Source organism: Oncorhynchus masou, unplaced genomic scaffold, assembly GCF_036934945.1.
Source record: "Oncorhynchus masou masou isolate Uvic2021 unplaced genomic scaffold, UVic_Omas_1.1 unplaced_scaffold_596, whole genome shotgun sequence".
Classification (NCBI taxonomy): Eukaryota; Metazoa; Chordata; class Actinopteri; order Salmoniformes; family Salmonidae; genus Oncorhynchus; species Oncorhynchus masou.
In genome coordinates this window covers 234,157-254,899 of record NW_027012384.1, presented here as the reverse complement: position 1 = coordinate 254,899, position 20,743 = coordinate 234,157, and the positions used below count along the sequence as shown (strand labels likewise).

The window sequence follows — 20,743 nt, the reverse complement described above, 5'->3', positions numbered from 1 at the left end:
CCTAGAGTTCCTCTCCTGAATAGAACACAGACAGTGTAGTACCTAGAGTTCCTCTCCTGAATAGAACACAGACAGTGTAGTACCTAGAGTTCCTCTCCTGAATAGAACACAGACAGTGTAGTACCTAGAGTTCCTCTCCTGAATAGAACACAGACAGTGTAGAACCTAGAGTTCCTCTCCTGAATAGAACACAGACAGTGTAGTACCTAGAGTTCCTCTCCTGAATAGAACACAGACAGTGTAGTACCTAGAGTTCCTCTCCTGAATAGAACACAGACAGTGTAGTACCTAGAGTTCCTCTCCTGAATAGAACACAGACAGTGTAGTACCTAGAGTTCCTCTCCTGAATAGAACACAGACAGTGTAGTACCTAGAGTTCCTCTCCTGAATAGAACACAGACAGTGTAGTACCTAGAGTTCCTCTCCTGAATAGAACACAGACAGTGTAGTACCTAGAGTTCCTCTCCTGAATAGAACACAGACAGTGTAGTACCTAGAGTTCCTCTCCTGAATAGAACACAGACAGTGTAGTACCTAGAGTTCCTCTCCTGAATAGAACACAGACAGTGTAGTACCTAGAGTTCCTCTCCTAAATAGTACCTAGAGTTCCTCTCCTGAATAGAACACAGACAGTGTATCTATGTCACTACAGTATTTGAATATTATTAAATGAATACGTGAAGGAGATAAAGTTGACCGTCGTGTTTCTAGATTCAGTAGACTACAGAGGAGATAAAGTTGACCATCGTGTTTCTAGATTCAGTAGACTACAGAGGAGATAAAGTTGACCATCGTATCTCTAGATTCAGTAGACCACAGAGGAGATCAAGTTGTCTGTCGTGTTTCTAGATTCAGAAGACCACAGAGGAGATCAAGTTGTCTGTCGTGTTTCTAGATTCAGTAGACACCAGAGGAGATAAAGTTGTCTGTCGTGTTTCTAGATTCAGTAGACTACAGAGGAGATCAAGTTGTCCGTCGTGTTTCTGCCGGAACATTCTCAACTTTCTCCCGATCCTGACCTTTAGTGACCTCTAACCTCAGTTACCCTTGCAGATATAGTAAACAAGGTATGTCAACAATCTTTGATTGATGTGATTTTCCTTCCCAGAGGAAAAACCAGGCCAGAGCGAGCAGCAGTCGCAGCACCGTTGATTGATGATTGAGTCAGGACTACTGGCAGAAACACGTCTCTCGGGGTCAAAGTGGACCATTAGATTAGACTCACTAGACTGCTGAGGTGACATGTTGTTCTCACCAGAGTCTAGACTGATGTTGTGACGTTAGTAATAGAGTGTATAAATGTAGTCTCACCAGTCCGACCCAGTAGTCCCATCCCAGAGGAACGTGCTCCACTCCTCCTGCATCTGGGTTCCCATACTGAAACAGAGACCGTTTCCATACTGAAACAGAGACCGTTTCCATACTGAAACAGAGACAGTTTCCATACTGAAACAGAGACAGTTTCCATACTGAAACACATGTATAGTCAGTTTCCATACTGAATCACATGTATAGTCAGTTTCCATACTGAAACACATGTATAGTCAGTTTCCATACTGAAACACATGTATAGTCAGTTTCCATACTGAAACACATGTATAGTCAGTTTCCATACTGAATCACATGTATAGTCAGTTTCCATACTGAATCACATGTATAGTCAGTTTCCATACTGAATCACATGTATAGTCAGTTTCCATACTGAATCACATGTATAGTCAGTTTCCATACTGAAACACATGTATAGTCAGTTTCCATACTGAAACACATGTATAGTCAGTTTCCATACTGAAACACATGTATAGTCAGTTTCCATACTGAATCACATGTATAGTCAGTTTCCATACTGAATCACATGTATAGTCAGTTTCCATACTGAAACACATGTATAGTCAGTTTCCATACTGAAACACATGTATAGTCAGTTTCCATACTGAAACACATGTATAGTCAGTTTCCATACTGAAACACATGTATAGTCAGTTTCCATACTGAATCACATGTATAGTCAGTTTCCATACTGAATCACATGTATAGTCAGTTTCCATACTGAATCACATGTATAGTCAGTTTCCATACTGAATCACATGTATAGTCAGTTTCCATACTGAAACACATGTATAGTCAGTTTCCATACTGAATCACATGTATAGTCAGTTTCCATACTGAATCACATGTATAGTCAGTTTCCATACTGAATCACATGTATAGTCAGTTTCCATACTGAATCACATGTATAGTCAGTTTCCATACTGAAACACAGAGTCAGAGAGACAGAACGAGTCAGTTCACAGAGATTCAAAGCCAGACAGGGTGACTTCCTCTACATAGATGCATAGTGTGTGACTCAGTGGTTAGGGTTAGGAACAGACTCAGTGGTTAGGAACAGACTCAGTGGTTAGGAACAGACTCAGTGGTTAGGAACAGACTCAGTGGTTAGGAACAGACTCAGTGGTTAGGAACAGACTCAGTGGTTAGGAACAGACTCAGTGGTTAGGAACAGACTCAGTGGTTAGGAACAGACTCAGTGGTTAGGGTTAGGAACAGACTCAGTGGTTAGGGTTAGGAACAGACTCAGTGGTTAGGGTTAGGAACAGACTCAGTGGTTAGGGTTAGGAACAGACTCAGTGGTTAGGGTTAGGAACAGACTCAGTGGTTAGGGTTAGGAACAGACTCAGTGGTTAGGGTTAGGAACAGACTCAGTGGTTAGGAACAGACTCAGTGGTTAGGAACAGACTCAGTGGTTAGGGTTAGGAACAGACTCAGTGGTTAGGGTTAGGAACAGACTCAGTGGTTAGGGTTAGGAACAGACTCAGTGGTTAGGGTTTGGGTTAGGTTTAGGAACAGACAGAGAGTTAGGGTTAGGGGTTAGGGTGTGACTCAGTGGTAAGGGTTAGGGGTTTGGGTTAGTTCACATAGTGTGTGACTCAGTGGTTAGAGTTAGGGTCATAGGAACAGACAAAGAGTTAGGGTTAGGGTAAGGGTTGGGTTTAGGAACAGACATGGAGTTAGGGACATAGGAACAGACAGGGAGTTAGGGTCATAGGAACAGACAGGGAGTTAGGGTCATAGGAACAGACAGGGAGTTAGGGTCATAGGAACAGACAGGGAGTTAGGGTCATAGGAACAGACAGGGAGTTAGGGTCATAGGAACAGACAGGGAGTTAGGGTCATAGGAACAGACAGGGAGTTAGGGTCATAGGAACAGACAGGGAGTTAGGGTCATAGGAACAGACAGGGAGTTAGGGTCATAGGAACAGACAGGGAGTTAGGGTCATAGGAACAGACAGGGAGTTAGGGTCATAGGAACAGACAGGGAGTTAGGGTCATGGGAACAGACAGGGAGTTAGGGTCATGGGAACAGACAGGGAGTTAGGGTCATGGGAACAGACAGGGAGTTAGGGTCATAGGAACAGATAGGGAGTTAGGGTTAGGAACAGACAGGGAGTTAGGGTCATAGGAACAGACAGGGAGTTAGGGTCATAGGAACAGACAGGGAGTTAGGGTCATAGGAACAGACAGGGAGTTAGGGTCATAGGAACAGACAGGGAGTTAGGGTCATGGGAACAGACAGGGAGTTAGGGTCATAGGAACATATCAGCATCCTTCTACTGTAACCTATATGTTGATGATGCTGTCTCGTGTAACCTACATACATGACAGGACATGATGATGCTGTCTCGTGTAACCTACATACATGACATGATGATGCTGTCTCGTGTAACCTACATACATGACAGGACATGATGATGCTGTCTCGTGTAACCTACATACATGACAGGACATGATGATGCTGTCTCGTGTAACCTACATACATGACAGGACATGATGCTGTGAAGATGCTGTGTGTGGTATGGTTGTGGCATACTGTCATATTGCTTAAGACTTGTCCAAAGTAAATGCTGTTTTGAATTGAATAACCTGGTTGAGGTACTTCCCAGTGTAGAAGGTCTGGTAGCCAGCGTAGGGTTAGTGGCAGAGTTAGGTGGCAGAGTTAGGTGGCAGAGGTAGGTGGCAGAGGTAGGTGGCAGAGGTAGGTGGCAGAGGTAGGTGGCAGAGGTAGGTGGCAGAGGTAGGTGGCAGAGGTAGGTGGCAGAGGTAGGTGGTCGAGGTAGGTGGTCGAGGTAGGTGGTCGAGGTAGGTGGTCGAGGTAGGTGAGGTATATTTACCTGGTTGAGGTACTTCCCAGCGAAGTTGGTCTGGTAACCAGCGTAGGGTTAGTGGTAGAGTTAGGTGGTAGAGTTAGGTGAGGTATATTTACCTGGTTGAGGTACTTCCCAGCGAAGAAGGTCTGGTAACCAGCGTAGGGTTAGTGGTAGAGTTAGGTGGCAGAGTTAGGTGAGGTATATTTACCTGGTTGAGGTACTTCCCAGCGAAGAAGGTCTGGTAACCAGCGTAGGCCTGCAGTAGAGCAGGGAAGGTCTTGGGCTCCTGGGTCTTCTGCCAGGCCGTGCTGCTGCAGTTCCCCTCCAGAGTGTTGTTGATCACATGGTGGTTATGAGGATACGTTCCTGTTAGGATGCTGGCTCTGCTGGGACAGCACAGTGGGCTGGCTACAAACTGGGGTAAACACAACAACATACTCCCATCAGCATGTCTCCTGGTGCAGGTCAACTACACTCATTCATCTCCCGTCCTGCCCCTGAAACCCTCATCATGCATTCATCTCCTTCCAGAAGGAACCTGCAGGTAAGCATTTGGTTGGACGATGAACAGGAAACTCACAGCGTTGGAGACCAACCCCTAACCCTGACCAGGATACTCACAGCGTTGGAGACCAACCCCTAACCCCTAACCCTGACCAGGATACTCACAGCGTTGGAGACCAACCCCTAACCCCTAACCCTGACCAGGATACTCACAGCGTTGGAGACCAACCCCTAACCCCTAACCCTGACCAGGATACTCACAGCGTTGGAGACCAACCCCTAACCCCTAACCAGGATACTCACAGCGTTGGAGACCAACCCCTAACCCCCAACCCCTAACAGGATACTCAGTGTTGGAGACCAACCCCTAACCCCTAACCCTGAACAGGATACTCACAGCGTTGGAGACCAACCCCTAACCCCCAACCCCTAACAGGATACTCAGTGTTGGAGACCAACCCTAACCCCTAACAGGGTACTCACAGCGTTGGAGACCAACCCCTAACCCTGAACAGGATACTCACAGTGTTGGAGACCAACCCCTAACCCCTAACCCTGAACAGGATACTCACAGTGTTGGAGACCAACCCCTAACCCTGAACAGGATACTCACAGCGTTGGAGACCAACCCCTAACAGGATACTCACAGCGTTGGAGACCAACCCCTAACCCCTAACCCTGAACAGGATACTCACAGCGTTGGAGACCAACCCCTAACCCTGAACAGGATACTCACAGCGTTGGAGACCAACCCCTAACCCCTAACCCTGAACAGGATACTCACAGCGTTGGAGACCAACCCCTAACCCCTAACAGGATACTCACAGCGTTGGAGACCAACCCCTAACCCTGAACAGGATACTCACAGCGTTGGAGACCAACCCCTAACCCTGAACAGGATACTCACAGCGTTGGAGACCAACCCCTAACCCTGAACAGGCTACTCACAGCGTTGGAGACCAACCCCTAACCCCTAACAGGATACTCACAGCGTTGGAGACCAACCCCTAACCCCTAACAGGATACTCACAGCGTTGGAGACCAACCCCTAACCCTGAACAGGATACTCACAGCGTTGGAGACCAACCCCTAACAGGATACTCACAGCGTTGGAGACCAACCCCTAACAGGATACTCACAGCGTTGGAGACCAACCCCTAACAGGATACTCACAGTGTTGGAGACCAACCCCTAACAGGATACTCACAGCGTTGGAGACCAACCCCTAACAGGATACTCACAGCGTTGGAGACCAACCCCTAACAGGATACTCACAGCGTTGGAGACCAACCCCTAACAGGATACTCACAGCGTTGGAGACCAACCCCTAACCCCTAACCCTGAACAGGATACTCACAGCGTTGGAGACCAACCCCTAACCCCTAACCCTGACCAGGATACTCACAGCGTTGGAGACCAACCCCTAACAGGATACTCACAGTGTTGGAGACCAACCCCTAACAGGATACTCACAGCGTTGGAGACCAACCCCTAACCCCTAACCCTGAACAGGATACTCACAGCGTTGGAGACCAACCCCTAACCCCTAACCCTGACCAGGATACTCACAGCATTGGAGACCAACCCCTAACCCTGACCAGGATACTCACAGCGTTGGAGACCAACCCCTAACCCCTAACCCTGAACAGGATACTCACAGCGTTGGAGACCAACCCCTAACAGGATACTCACAGTGTTGGAGACCAACCCCTAACCAGGATACTCACAGCGTTGGAGACCAACCCCTGAACAGGATACTCACAGCGTTGGAGACCAACCCCTAACAGGATACTCACAGCGTTGGAGACCAACCCCTGAACAGGATACTCACAGCGTTGGAGACCAACCCCTAACCCCTAACAGGATACTCACAGCGTTGGAGACCAACCCCTAACAGGATACTCACAGCGTTGGAGACCAACCCCTAACAGGATACTCACAGCGTTGGAGACCAACCCCTAACCCTGAACAGGATACTCACAGCGTTGGAGACCAACCCCTAACAGGATACTCACAGCGTTGGAGACTAACCCCTAACCCCTAACAGGATACTCACAGCGTTGGAGACCAACCCCTAACCCCTAACCCCTAACAGGATACTCACAGCGTTGGAGACCAACCCCTAACAGGATACTCACAGCGTTGGAGACCAACCCCTAACCCCTAACCCCTAACAGGATACTCACAGCATTGGAGACCAACCCCTAACCCCTAACTCTGAACAGGATACTCACAGCGTTGGAGACCAACCCCTAACCCCTAACTCTGAACAGGATACTCACAGCGTTGGAGACCAACCCTAACCCCTAACAGGATACTCACAGCGTTGGAGACCAACCCCTAACCCTGAACAGGATACTCACAGCGTTGGAGACCAACCCCTAACCCTGAACAGGATACTCACAGCGTTGGAGACCAACCCCAAACAGGATACTCACAGCGTTGGAGAACAACCCCTAACAGGATACTCACAGCGTTGGAGACCAACCCCTAACCCCTAACAGGATACTCACAGCGTTGGAGACCAACCCCTAACCCCTAACCCTGACCAGGATACTCACAGCGTTGGAGACCAACCCCTAACAGGATACTCACAGCGTTGGAGACCAACCCCTAACAGGATACTCACAGCGTTGGAGACCAACCCCTAACAGGATACTCACAGCGTTGGAGACCAACCCCTAACAGGATACTCACAGCGTTGGAGACCAACCCCTAACCCTGAACAGGATACTCACAGCGTTGGAGACCAACCCCTAACAGGATACTCACAGCGTTGGAGACCAACCCCTAAACCCCTAACAGGATACTCACAGCGTTGGAGACCAACCCCTAACAGGATACTCACAGCGTTGGAGACCAACCCCTAACCCCTAACCCCTAACAGGATAATCACAGCGTTGGAGACCAACCCCTAACAGGATACTCACAGCGTTGGAGACCAACCCCTAACCCCTAACAGGATACTCACAGCGTTGGAGACCAACCCCTAACAGGATACTCACAGCGTTGGAGACCAACCCCTAACCCCTAACAGGATACTCACAGCGTTGGAGACCAACCCCTAACAGGATACTCACAGCGTTGGAGACCAACCCCTAACCCCTAACAGGATACTCACAGCGTTGGAGACCAACCCCTAACCCCTAACCCTGAACAGGATACTCACAGCGTTGGAGACCAACCCCTAACAGGATACTCACAGCGTTGGAGACCAACCCCTAACAGGATACTCACAGCGTTGGAGACCAACCCCTAACAGGATACTCACAGCGTTGGAGACCAACCCCTAACCCTGAACAGGATACTCACAGTGTTGGAGACCAACCCTAACCCCTAACAGGATACTCACAGCGTTGGAGACCAACCCCTAACCCTGAACAGGATACTCACAGCGTTGGAGACCAACCCCTAACAGGATACTCACAGCGTTGGAGAACAACCCCTAACAGGATACTCACAGCGTTGGAGACCAACCCCTAACCCCTAACCCTGAACAGGATACTCACAGCGTTGGAGACCAACCCTTAACAGGATACTCACAGCGTTGGAGACCAACCCCTAACAGGATACTCACAGCGTTGGAGACCAACCCCTAACAGGATACTCACAGCGTTGGAGACCAACCCCTAACAGGATACTCACAGCATTGGAGACCAACCCCTAACAGGATACTCACAGCGTTGGAGACCAACCCCTAACCCCTAACAGGATACTCACAGCGTTGGAGACCAACCCCTAACAGGATACTCACAGCGTTGGAGACCAACCCCTAAAAGGATACTCACAGCGTTGGAGACCAACCCCTAACCCCTAACAGGATACTCACAGCGTTGGAGACCAACCCCTAACAGGATACTCACAGCGTTGGAGACCAACCCCTAACAGGATACTCACAGTGTTGGAGACCAACCCCTAACAGGCTACTCACAGCGTTGGAGACCAACCCCTAACCCCTAACCCTGACCAGGATACTCACAGCGTTGGAGACCAACCCCTAACCCCTAACCCTGAACAGGATACTCACAGCGTTGGAGACCAACCCCTAACAGGATACTCACAGCGTTGGAGACCAACCCCTAACCCCTAACAGGATACTCACAGCGTTGGAGACCAACCCCTAACCCTGAACAGGATACTCACAGCGTTGGAGACCAACCCCTAACAGGATACTCACAGCGTTGGAGACCAACCACTAACCCCTAACAGGATACTCACAGCGTTGGAGACCAACCCCTAACCCCTAACAGGATACTCACAGCGTTGGAGACCAACCCCTAACCCCTAACCCTGAACAGGATACTCACAGCGTTGGAGACCAACCCCTAACCCTGAACAGGATACTCACAGCGTTGGAGACCAACCCTAACCCCTAACCCTGAACAGGATACTCACAGCGTTGGAGACCAACCCCTAACCCCTAACAGGATACTCACAGCGTTGGAGACCAACCCCTAACAGGATACTCACAGCGTTGGAGACCAACCCCTAACAGGATACTCACAGCGTTGGAGACCAACCCCTAACCCCTAACAGGATACTCACAGTGTTGGAGACCAACCCCTAACCCCTAACCCTGAAAGGGATACTCACAGCGTTGGAGACCAACCCCTAACCCTGACCAGGATACTCACAGCGTTGGAGACCAACCCCTAACCCTGACCAGGATACTCACAGCATTGGAGACCAACCCCTAACCCTGACCAGGATACTCACAGCGTTGGAGACCAACCCCTAACCCTGAACAGGCTACTCACAGCGTTGGAGACCAACCCCTAACCCCTAACCCCTAACAGGATACTCACAGCGTTGGAGACCAACCCCTAACCCCTAACAGGATACTCACAGCGTTGGAGACCAACCCTAACCCCTAACAGGATACTCACAGCGTTGGAGACCAACCCCTAACCCTGACCAGGATACTCACAGCGTTGGAGACCAACCCCTAACCCCTAACCCTGAACAGGATACTCACAGTGTTGGAGACCAACCCCTAACCCCTAACAGGATACTCACAGTGTTGGAGACCAACCCCTAACAGGATACTCACAGCGTTGGAGACAAACCCCTAACAGGATACTCACAGCGTTGGAGACCAACCCCTAACCCCTAACCCTGAACAGGATACTCACAGCGTTGGAGACCAACCCCCAACCCCTAACAGGATACTCACAGCGTTGGAGACCAACCCCTAACCCCTAACCCTGAACAGGATACTCACAGCGTTGGAGACCAACCCCTAACAGGATACTCACAGCGTTGGTAAAGGTGATCCCTGCTTCACCAATCAGTTTCTTGGTCTTGTTCAGTGGGGTCTGAAGAAACACAATGCGGGTTTTAGAATGTCCCATCAGCTCACAGACACACCTGTTCCACTAACTTATTACACACCTGTTCCACTAACTTATTACACACCTGTTCCGCTAACTTATTACACACTGATCGGTCATCAACATCTGGCGGTTCTGAACTTTACAATAAAAAAACTGAAAAATGGACCTGGGTTACAGCATCAAAAGATTCTCCTGGCCAGACTTCTAGTATACCTACTGGGCATACTGAACTAGTTCAGACTGGCTGCCAAAGACCTGGACTGTGGGAGCAGGGCCCTGCTAAACAATAAGGTGAGAATAGAACCTACTGGAAACATGTCTGGGATTTAGACTAGTTTAGAGAGGAGGGACTGATCACGGGTTTATGAAGGGCCCAGTCCATCAGCTATTGCTGTAGTCGTGTGTATCAAGACTCTCAGAAGTAGGATTGCTGATCAGGGATCAGGTCCATGTAATATTATAAATTATGGAAGAACATCTAAACTGATCAGGGATCAGGTTCCCCCCGTCCATGTAATATTATAAATTATGGAAGAACATCTAAACTGATCAGGGATCAGGTTCCCCCCGTCCATGTAATATTATCCATTATGGAAGAACATCTAAACTGATCCTAGATCAGCATGACTCCTGACATTTGACACATCCAGTCATGTTATGATTGTTCTGTAGGCTGGTGAGATCGGGGACATGATTAGGCAAGGCAGGCTTGAGGGGGTAGATAGCCTCGCAGGTCATGATCACCTTTTGCAAAACAACACATATAGCTGGGCTATATGTGATGGCTATCTATTTATCTAACTCCGCAGCCTAACGGTTAACTAAAGGTAAACACTGCGCGCATCAGCCCATAGCAGTTCCAACCTAACGTTAGTTCTTCAAACACACCAACAATATGTTAAACTAATGTTTTAAACTGATTTACCATGCCCCCAATAACGACGTCCAGGTCATCGGTGAGGATCAAAACAACGTTGGGTCTGTGATACCACTTGGCAACGACACAGCAGCGGTTATTCAACAGCAAGGTGACGCAGATTATGAGACAATTCAATAACGTTGGCAGATTTAACCGAATCGAGGTCATTTTTCACTGTGAAATTAAAGACGGTGTCTTCTCGCTGCGACTCCTAAACTGCTAAAAGCGTGAAACGTAGTTAGGAAAATGCTCCCGTGAGGGGTTAGAATGACTCCGTTGTAAAGTACGCACGAATAAGTAAGCGCTTTCGGGTCACGGATTTGTATACACCTTCAGAATAAGAGTCAAATCAAGCTTTATTTATACAGCACATTTCAGACATAATGCAACGCAGTGGAGTACCATAGTATGAGTCATATTACCCATAAAACCTAGTGGTCAAACTAGGAAATAGTTCCAGTCATTTTTCCATCATTCATTTTTCCCATAAGAGCTTTTAGAAACACTAAATAATGTCTGTTTTGATAACAATGTAAATCTCTAGGACAAGGTGACTTGCAGATGTTGCAGGGTTAAATGCAAAATACTTTTCGGTTGAGTGCATTCAGTTGTTCAACTGGCCCGGTATCCTCTTCCCCTTTCCCTTCTCATTAGCTAGATCATCACATTGATGGTTAGAAAAGCCTTTTACACTTTTAAATCAACATTTCCAACAGCATGCTTGCCAAACACTGCTGGGGTTTCAAACAACAATTAACTATGTAAACTATTACAGCCCAGCTTTCAATCACATCTGTCGAAATCAGGGTTGAATATATTCCCAGTATTTTACAAATGTTCCATCCTGAGAATAAATCACTTTTCTCGCTGGTTAACCCGGTCTTTTCCGCCAAAACCGAACACTCAGACATCATTACAGATAGGCAGGGACACGCTCCAACACTCAGACATCATTACAGATAGCCAGGGTCACGCTCCAACACTCAGACATCATTACAGATAGCCAGGGGCACGCTCCAACACACAGACATCATTACAGATAGCCAGGGGCATGCTCCAACACTCAGACATCATTACAGATAGCCAGGGACACGCTCCAACACTCAGATAGCCAGGGGCACGCTCCAACACTCAGATATCATTACAGATAGCCAGGGGCACGCTCCAACACACAGACATCATTACAGATAGCCAGGGGCACGCTCCAACACTCAGACATCATTACAGATAGCCAGGGGCATGCTCCAACACTCAGACATCATTACAGATAGCCAGGGACACACTCCAACACTCAGACATCATTACAGATAGCCAGGGGCACGCTCCAACACTCAGACATCATTACAGATAGCCAGGGACACGCTCCAACACTCAAGACATCTTTACAGATAGCCAGGGACACGCTCCAACACTCAGACATCATTACAGATAGCCAGGGACACGCTCCAACACTCAGACATCATTGCAGATAGCCAGGGGCACGCTCCAACACTCAGACATCATTACAGATAGCCAGGGGCACGCTCCAACACTCAGACATCATTACAGATAGCCAGGGGCATGCTCCAACACTCAGACATCATTACAGATAGCCAGGGGCACGCTCCAACACACAGACATCATTACAGATAGCCAGGGGCACGCTCCAACACTCAGACATCATTACAGATAGCCAGGGGCACGCTCCAACACTCAGATAGCCAGGGGCACGCTCCAACACTCAGACATCATTACAAATAGCCAGGGGCACGCTCCAACACACAGACATCATTACAGATAGCCAGGGGCACGCTCCAACACTCAGACATCATTACAGATAGCCAGGGGCACGCTCCAACACTCAGACATCATTACAGATAGCCAGGGGCACGCTCCAACACACAGACATCATTACAGATAGCCAGGGGCACGCTCCAACACTCAGACATCATTACAGATAGCCAGGGGCACGCTCCAACACTCAGATAGCAGGGGCACGCTCCAACACTCAGACATCATTACAGATAGCCAGGGGCACGCTCCAACACACAGACATCATTACAGATAGCCAGGGGCATGCTCCAACACTCAGACATCATTACAGATAGCCAGGGACACGCTCCAACACTCAGATAGCCAGGGGCACGCTCCAACACTCAGATATCATTACAGATAGCCAGGGGCACGCTCCAACACACAGACATCATTACAGATAGCCAGGGACACGCTCCAACACTCAGACATCATTACAGATAGCCAGGGACACGCTCCAACACTCAGACATCATTACAGATAGCCAGGGACACGCTCCAACACTCAGACATCATTACAGATAGCCAGGGGCACGCTCCAACACTCAGACATCATTACAGATAGCCAGGGACACACTCCAACACTCAGACATCATTACAGATAGCCAGGGGCACACTCCAACACTCAGACATCATTACAGATAGCCAGGGTCACGCTCCAACACTCAGACATCATTACAGATAGCCAGGGACACACTCCAACACTCAGACATCATTACAGATAGCCAGGGGCACGCTCCAACACTCAGACATCATTACAGATAGCCAGGGACACACTCCAACACTCAGACATTATTGCATTATTTAAGTAGTACTTTACACCACTGGTTGGTCTGATGGGAGTCCATGATGTCATTGGGCTCCTCCGTTACTTGACGAACAATAGAGGAGCAATAGAGAACAACCCCCCATCCCTACCCGACAATTGTGCTTGACTGGACTTACCTGGACCACCTTATGAGATGTGCCTTTTAATGAAACCAGGTGATAAATTAGGTTGAAAGGAGACTGAAGTGCCAATGCTATTGTTGATATTGTCAATGCTCTTGTCAATATGGTAAATGCTATAATATTATTTGTGCTATCAAGGCTATTATCTATTTTACTTTTTTTTATATCGGTGAACAAAATTCTAAGTCTGGTAACATTTCCTAATAAAATGTACCACATTTCGACCATTTGTATTATTTTTTACAATCGTCAGTTCGAGACTATTATTTTGAAGGATAATGGTTAATTTGCTGCTCAGTGGTCATGTGTTGCCTGACAACGGATCAGCTGATCTACCATGTGCACCCGCACGACTTGGGGTATGACGTCAAAATGAGGAAAACGTTCAATTGAACATGTCAATATAAAAAAAATACAACAACAAAAAATAACCTGTCAATATAAAAATAAATAAATAAAAACATGTCAATATAAAAATAAATAAAATAAACATGTCAATATAAAAATAAATAAAATAAACATGTCAATATAAAAATAAATAAAATAAACATGTCAATATAAAAATGAATAAAATAAACATGTCAATATAGTCGGCAGGTTTCATTATCATGTTCCTTCGTTTTTTCTCCACACAGATATTATATATGGAATAATCGGGACATATTGTTTAAAAATACTTCTTTGTTTTTAGAATATTGGTTCTGAAATAATATCCTATTGGTGCCAACTGGTAAATGCAGAGGCTCTTCTCCTCGGTTATAAGGAGTTCTCCCTTTACCAGGTCCCTGTAACACCTGAAGATGTTGTTTTAGACACCTTTCCCTCAGGTGTTGCTCTGTCATTCAGGAACGTGACCCTCAGAGCTTCTATTGGCCTTCTATTGACCTTATATTGGCCTTCTACTGGCCTTCTATTGACTTTCTATTGACCTTCTATTGGCTTTCTATTGACCTTCTATTGACCTTCTATTGGCCTTCTATTGACCTTCTATTGACCTATTGGCCTTCTATTGGCCTTCTATTGACCTTCTATTGACCTTCTACTGACCTTCTATTGGCCTTCTACTGACCTTCTATTTACCTTCTACTGACCTTCTATTGGCCTTCTATTGGCCTTCTATTGACCTTCTATTGACCTTCTACTGACCTTCTATTGGCCTTCTACTGACCTTCTATTTACCTTCTACTGACCTTCTATTGGCCTTCTATTGACCTTCTATTGGCCTTCTATTGACCTTCTATTGGTCTTCTATTGGCCTTCTATTGACCTTCTATTGGCCTTCTATTGACCTTCCATCAGTAGGAAAGATTCGTTTTTATTTCGGTCCATTCAACAACAATAGAACTATAGGAACCTTGTTTCAACAGGATGTTGTATCTATACCTCATGTCATGTTGGTCCATTCAACAACAATAGAACTATAGGAGCCTTGTTTCAACAGGATGTTGATTCTATACCTCATGTCATGTTGGTCCATTCAACAACAATAGAACTATAGGAACCTCGTTTCAACAGGATGTTGATTCTATACCTCATGTCATGTTGGTCCATTCAACAACAATAGAACTATAGGAACCTTGTTTCAACAGGATGTTGATTCTATACCTCATGTCATGGATGGTGATTCTATATCTCATGTCATGGATGGTGATTCTATACCTCATGTCATGTTGGTCCATTCAACAACAATAGAACTATAGGAACCTCGTTTCAACAGGATGTTGTATCTATTCCTGATGTCATGTTGGTCCATTCAACAGCAATAGAACTATAGGAACCTTGTTTCAACAGGATGTTGATTCTATACCTCATGTCATGTTGGTCCATTCAACAACAATAGAACTATAGGAACCTCGTTTCAACAGGATGTTGTATCTATTCCTGATGTCATGTTGGTCCATTCAACAACAATAGAACTATAGGAACCTCGTTTCAACAGGATGTTGTATCTATTCCTGATGTCATGTTGGTCCATTCAACAACAATAGAACTATAGGAGCCTTGTTTCAACAGGATGTTGTATCTATTCCTTATGTCATGGATGTTGATTCTATATCTCATGTCATGCCCTATTGGATGTTGATTCTATATCTCATGTCATGCCCTATTGGATGTTGATTCTATATCTCATGTCATGCCCTATTGGATGTTGATTCTATATCTCATGTCATGCCCTATTGGATGTTGATTCTATACCTCATGTCATGCCCTATTGGATGTTGATTCTATACCTCATGTCATGCCCTATTGGATGTTGATTCTATACCTCATGTCATGCCCTATTGGATGTTGATTCTATACCTCATGTCATGCCCTATTGGATGTTGATTCTATACCTCATGTCATGCCCTATTGGATGTTGATTCTATACCTCATGTCATGCCCTATTGGATGTTGATTCTATACCTCATGTCATGCCCTATTGGATGTTGATTCTATATCTCATGTCATGCCCTATTGGATGTTGATTCTATACCTCATGTCATGCCCTATTGGATGTTGATTCTATACCTCATGTCATGGATGTTGATTCTATACCTCATGTCATGGATGTTGATTCTATATCTCATGTCATGCCCTATTGGATGTTGATTCTATACCTCATGTCATGCCCTATTGGATGTTGATTCTATACCTCATGTCATGCCCTATTGGATGTTGATTCTATACCTCATGTCATGCCCTATTGAATGTTGATTCTATACCTCATGTCATGCCCTATTGGATGTTGATTCTATACCTCATGTCATGCCCTATTGGATGTTGATTCTATACCTCATGTCATGCCCTATTGAATGTTGATTCTATATCTCATGTCATGCCCTATTGGATGTTGATTCTATACCTCATGTCATGCCCTATTGGATGTTGATTCTATACCTCATGTCATGCCCTATTGGATGTTGATTCTATACCTCATGTCATGCCCTATTGGATGTTGATTATATACCTCATGTCATGCCCTATTGGATGTTGATTCTATACCTCATGTCATGCCCTATTGGATGTTGATTCTATACCTCATGTCACGCCCTATTGGATGTTGATTCTATACCTCATGTCATGCCCTATTGGATGTTGATTCTATACCTCATGTCATGCCCTATTGGATGTTGATTCTATACCTCATGTCATGCCCTATTGGATGTTGATTCTATATCTCATGTCATGCCCTATTGGATGTTGATTCTATACCTCATGTCATGCCCTATTGGATGTTGATTCTATATCTCATGTCATGCCCTATTGGATGTTGATTCTATATCTCATGTCATGCCCTATTGTTGCTCCACACATACCTACTTATTAACAACATGAAGGAAGTTTCTTTTTAAATTATTTATAAATATTATCCTGCCAACCACTATATGAAGAAGTTTAAGAAAAGCATCAATTCAAATTGTACCTTTTGTAATGACCACCCAGAAAACAGTGTTGCATTGTGTTCATGTAAGGAATCTGTGGCAAGACATCAGTAGATTTATAATTGAACACATTTATGAAGATGTTACACTATTATGGAGAGATGTAGTGCTTGGACTCTTTACCTATGATAGAAATAATTTGAAACAATTTTATGTAATTCATTTCATCAATTATTTTGGCCAAATTTCATATTCACAAATGCAAATTTACAAACATCACATTTACTTACCTTACAAAAATAAATTGAACTATATTCCAAGACAATGGAATAATCTGTTAGATGATAAATATGTTTATTTCCCTTAAGGGCCTTGAGTAATGTGATATTGTACCCACTAGCCCCGCCCCCAGCCTCGCCCCCAGCCCCGCCCCCAGCCTATGCCCTTATTCCAGTATATTCTTTATATATACTTTTGTGTTCCCCCATGTACTTTTTCCGTTTATAAAACATGTTAATGCAACAATAAATGTTTAATTGGAACTTGTTGATAGGTCTATTTTATAACCTACATTGAGGTATTCCTATACAATTGACTCTATTTGGACTGTATAGTTCAATATTTTTGTGTCACAAACCACGTTTCCATCTACATTTTTTTATGCGAGTAAAGTCATACCATATTATTAAAAAATAACATAATGACAGCTGTGATGAAAACAGGAAGTTTCGGTTCAATTGTATACATGTTGACAGATCATTTTTTCGTTCAACATGGTGGAATCGTTTTGTGATGGTAAAATATATTATGTGAGAAATGGCGGTGGAAACGCCTTTTTGTTCAACATATTGATATAATAACCGTCATACTGTATCAAAGTAAACTTGGAGCGACGCGATGACATGTTGTCTCCCACGACATCATCTCCCACTACGACTCGGGAAACGGTGCGGTTTATCAGGCTACAGGTGAAATGAATTGTATGATCAACTTCACAGGGTGGTGAAAGTCATGGTGATGAGTTTGATGCTCTTTTCCGACACATATACTGTGTCTCATTCTGGTGACATGATGATCAATGCTTCACTGCCGATTGACAAATACAAATATTCTCGCTATTATCCATAATAATCTCATCATGTAGACTAGCCTACCCGCACTGGCCGGGGAAACGCATCATTTCATAATCCAGAATGTTGAATATTCACATGAAAATCCAATTGGATGAAAACATGGCTATAGTAACGGAAATATACAGTTTAAACAGTTGTCTATATCACAGGGCTACAAACGAGGGAGAAGACAGTTTGATATTGTCTTACTGCCATATTTATTACTTGATTGTAACATGAGGACTAGGCTTTAAGAATCCTCTAAATCCTCATCAATAGACGGTTATTATCTGCGCTGTAATTCTACATTGTCACCGTACACCGCTCTGCTGAGATGACCGGTCAGTTCGGCTCCTCTCTGAGTGGTCAGGGGGTGTTGATGTGGAGGAGCGCCGCAGCACTGGGGAACTGTAGCGGTTGCGGGTGAATAAAGTTGATCAGTGCTTTTCGAAACCCTTGGGACGTCCCTAACCTTAACCCCCTACCTAACCATTTAACCATCAAATTCAATGGGAGGCACGTCCCAAAGATATCGGATAGCATGGACAGAAGAAGTTTCCAGTGGGCTGGACTATTCACTCCGGAGGGGCGGCAGATTGCAAACTTTCAGGAAGGAAACTAGTAGCTCCCGGTCACAGCCCTGCCTCCTGAGTAGTGGAATGGAATGCACCCGGAACTCACTTCCTCTTGAAGACGAGTGTTGAATTAAGAAAGTAGTTGCACCTGTTCCCATGAAACGTTCATGTTTGGAGAGATGGCAACTTGACAAGCACAATAATAACAGTAGCGAACGGGACAGCGTGTTGTAATGTCGTCCCAGGCTGAGAACGTGGCGGAACTTTTAGAAATAGACATATGTGACGGCGACATCTGCTCGGAGGGGGAGAGCGGAGTGTTCATCAACTCAGGTACAGGTGCGTCACTCTTAGACGGCTTCTCAGCGTTTCAGCAGTGGACCGGACCTAGTTCTCGTTCCTCCTCAGGCCACAACAACACAGACTCTGTCTCAAAGAGACCGAGAGAAACATCATCCCCGAGCCTGTATCTCCAGAACGGCCTGGGGTCTGGAGCCGGTGATCGTGTGACCCTTGGCGACCTCCAGGGTCAGGATCTCCGAGCCCCACGCTCCTCCATAGTGGACTGTCTGTTGGTGGAGCTCTATGACACCTACAGCAGCGCTCGGCTCAGTGTTGACAGCCCGGATAGCAGTACCGAGGCGTCCAGCTCTGAGCTGTTCTGCCGCAGTAATACTGGATCCAGCTTCCTCCAGGAACTACAGGAGAAACACACCAGGAGACACCAGGTCAACTACCTGTCCCAGAAAGGTGAGTGAGTTTTATTTGATTTTTATACCTTTTTTATTTAACATTAGTTAACTGGTCTAGGAACGGTGGGTTAACTGGTCTAGGAACGGTGGGTTAACTGGTCTAGGAACAGTGGGTTAACTGGTCTAGGAACAGTGGGTTAACTGGTCTAGGAACGGTGGGTTAACTGGTCTAGGAACGGTGGGTTAACTGGTCTAGGAACGGTGGGTTAACTGGTCTAGGAACGGTGGGTTAACTGGTCTAGGAACGGTGGGTTAACTGGTCTAGGAACGGTGGGTTAACTGGTCTAGGAACGGTGGGTTAACTGGTCTAGGAACGGTGGGTTAACTGGTCTAGGAACGGTGGGTTAACTGGTCTAGGAACGGTGGGTTAACTGGTCTAGGAACAGTGGAACAGTGGGTTAACTGGTCTAGGAACAGTGGGTTAACTGGTCTAGGAACAGTGGAAGAGTGGGTTAACTGGTCTAGGAACAGTGGAACAGTGGGTTAACTGGTCTAGGAACGGTGGGTTAACTGGTCTAGGAACGGTGGGTTAACTGGTCTAGGAACAGTGGAACAGTGGGTTAACTGGTCTAGGAACGGTGGGTTAACTGGTCTAGGAACGGTGGGTTAACTGGTCTAGGAACGGTGGGTTAACTGGTCTAGGAACGGTGGGTTAACTGGTCTAGGAACGGTGGGTTAACTGGTCTAGGAACGGTGGGTTAACTGGTCTAGGAACGGTGGGTTAACTGGTCTAGGAACGGTGGGTTAACTGGTCTAGGAACGGTGGGTTAACTGGTCTAGGAACGGTGGGTTAACTGGTCTAGGAACGGTGGGTTAACTGGTCTAGGAACGGTGGGTTAACTGGTCTAGGAACAGTGGAACAGTGGGTTAACTGGTCTAGGAACGGTGGGTTAACTAACTGGTCTAGGAACGGTGGGTTAACTATCTGGTCTAGGAACGGTGGGTTAACTATCTGGTCTAGGAACGGTGGGTTAACTGGTCTAGGAACGGTGGGTTAACTAACTGGTCTAGGAACGGTGGGTTAACTATCTGGTCTAGGAACGGTGGGTTAACTGGTCTAGGAACGGTGGGTTAACTGACTGGTCTAGGATACAGTGGGGGGAGTTTAGCGTAGATGATGAGATTATTATGAATGAGCGCGAGAATATTGTATTTGTCAAACGGCAGTCGATCATCATGTCACGAGACTCTCTATTGAAAATCGGCATCAAACGCATAGCGTGCACTTTGAATACCCTGTGAAGTTGATCATCATGTATTTTAATCTGTAGCCTAAGAAACGACATGGTCGTAGTGG

The 20,743-nt window shown here is 46.0% G+C and overlaps 1 protein-coding gene and 1 pseudogene across 1 annotated transcript in view; one reads left to right on the top strand and one right to left on the bottom strand.

The window, feature by feature from the left end:
- Positions 1-11,240, bottom strand: part of LOC135536334 (N-acetylglucosamine-6-sulfatase-like) — a 46,668-nt pseudogene extending 35,428 nt beyond the window's left edge.
- Positions 11,241-18,728: 7,488 nt separating this feature from the next.
- Positions 18,729-20,743, top strand: part of LOC135536336 (TBC1 domain family member 30-like) — a 49,028-nt gene continuing 47,013 nt past the window's right edge. The window contains exon 1 of the mRNA XM_064962689.1: positions 18,729-19,444. Within this exon, the coding sequence (XP_064818761.1) occupies positions 18,928-19,444 (517 nt within the window). The 5' untranslated portion in view covers positions 18,729-18,927. The remainder of the gene's footprint in view (positions 19,445-20,743) is intronic.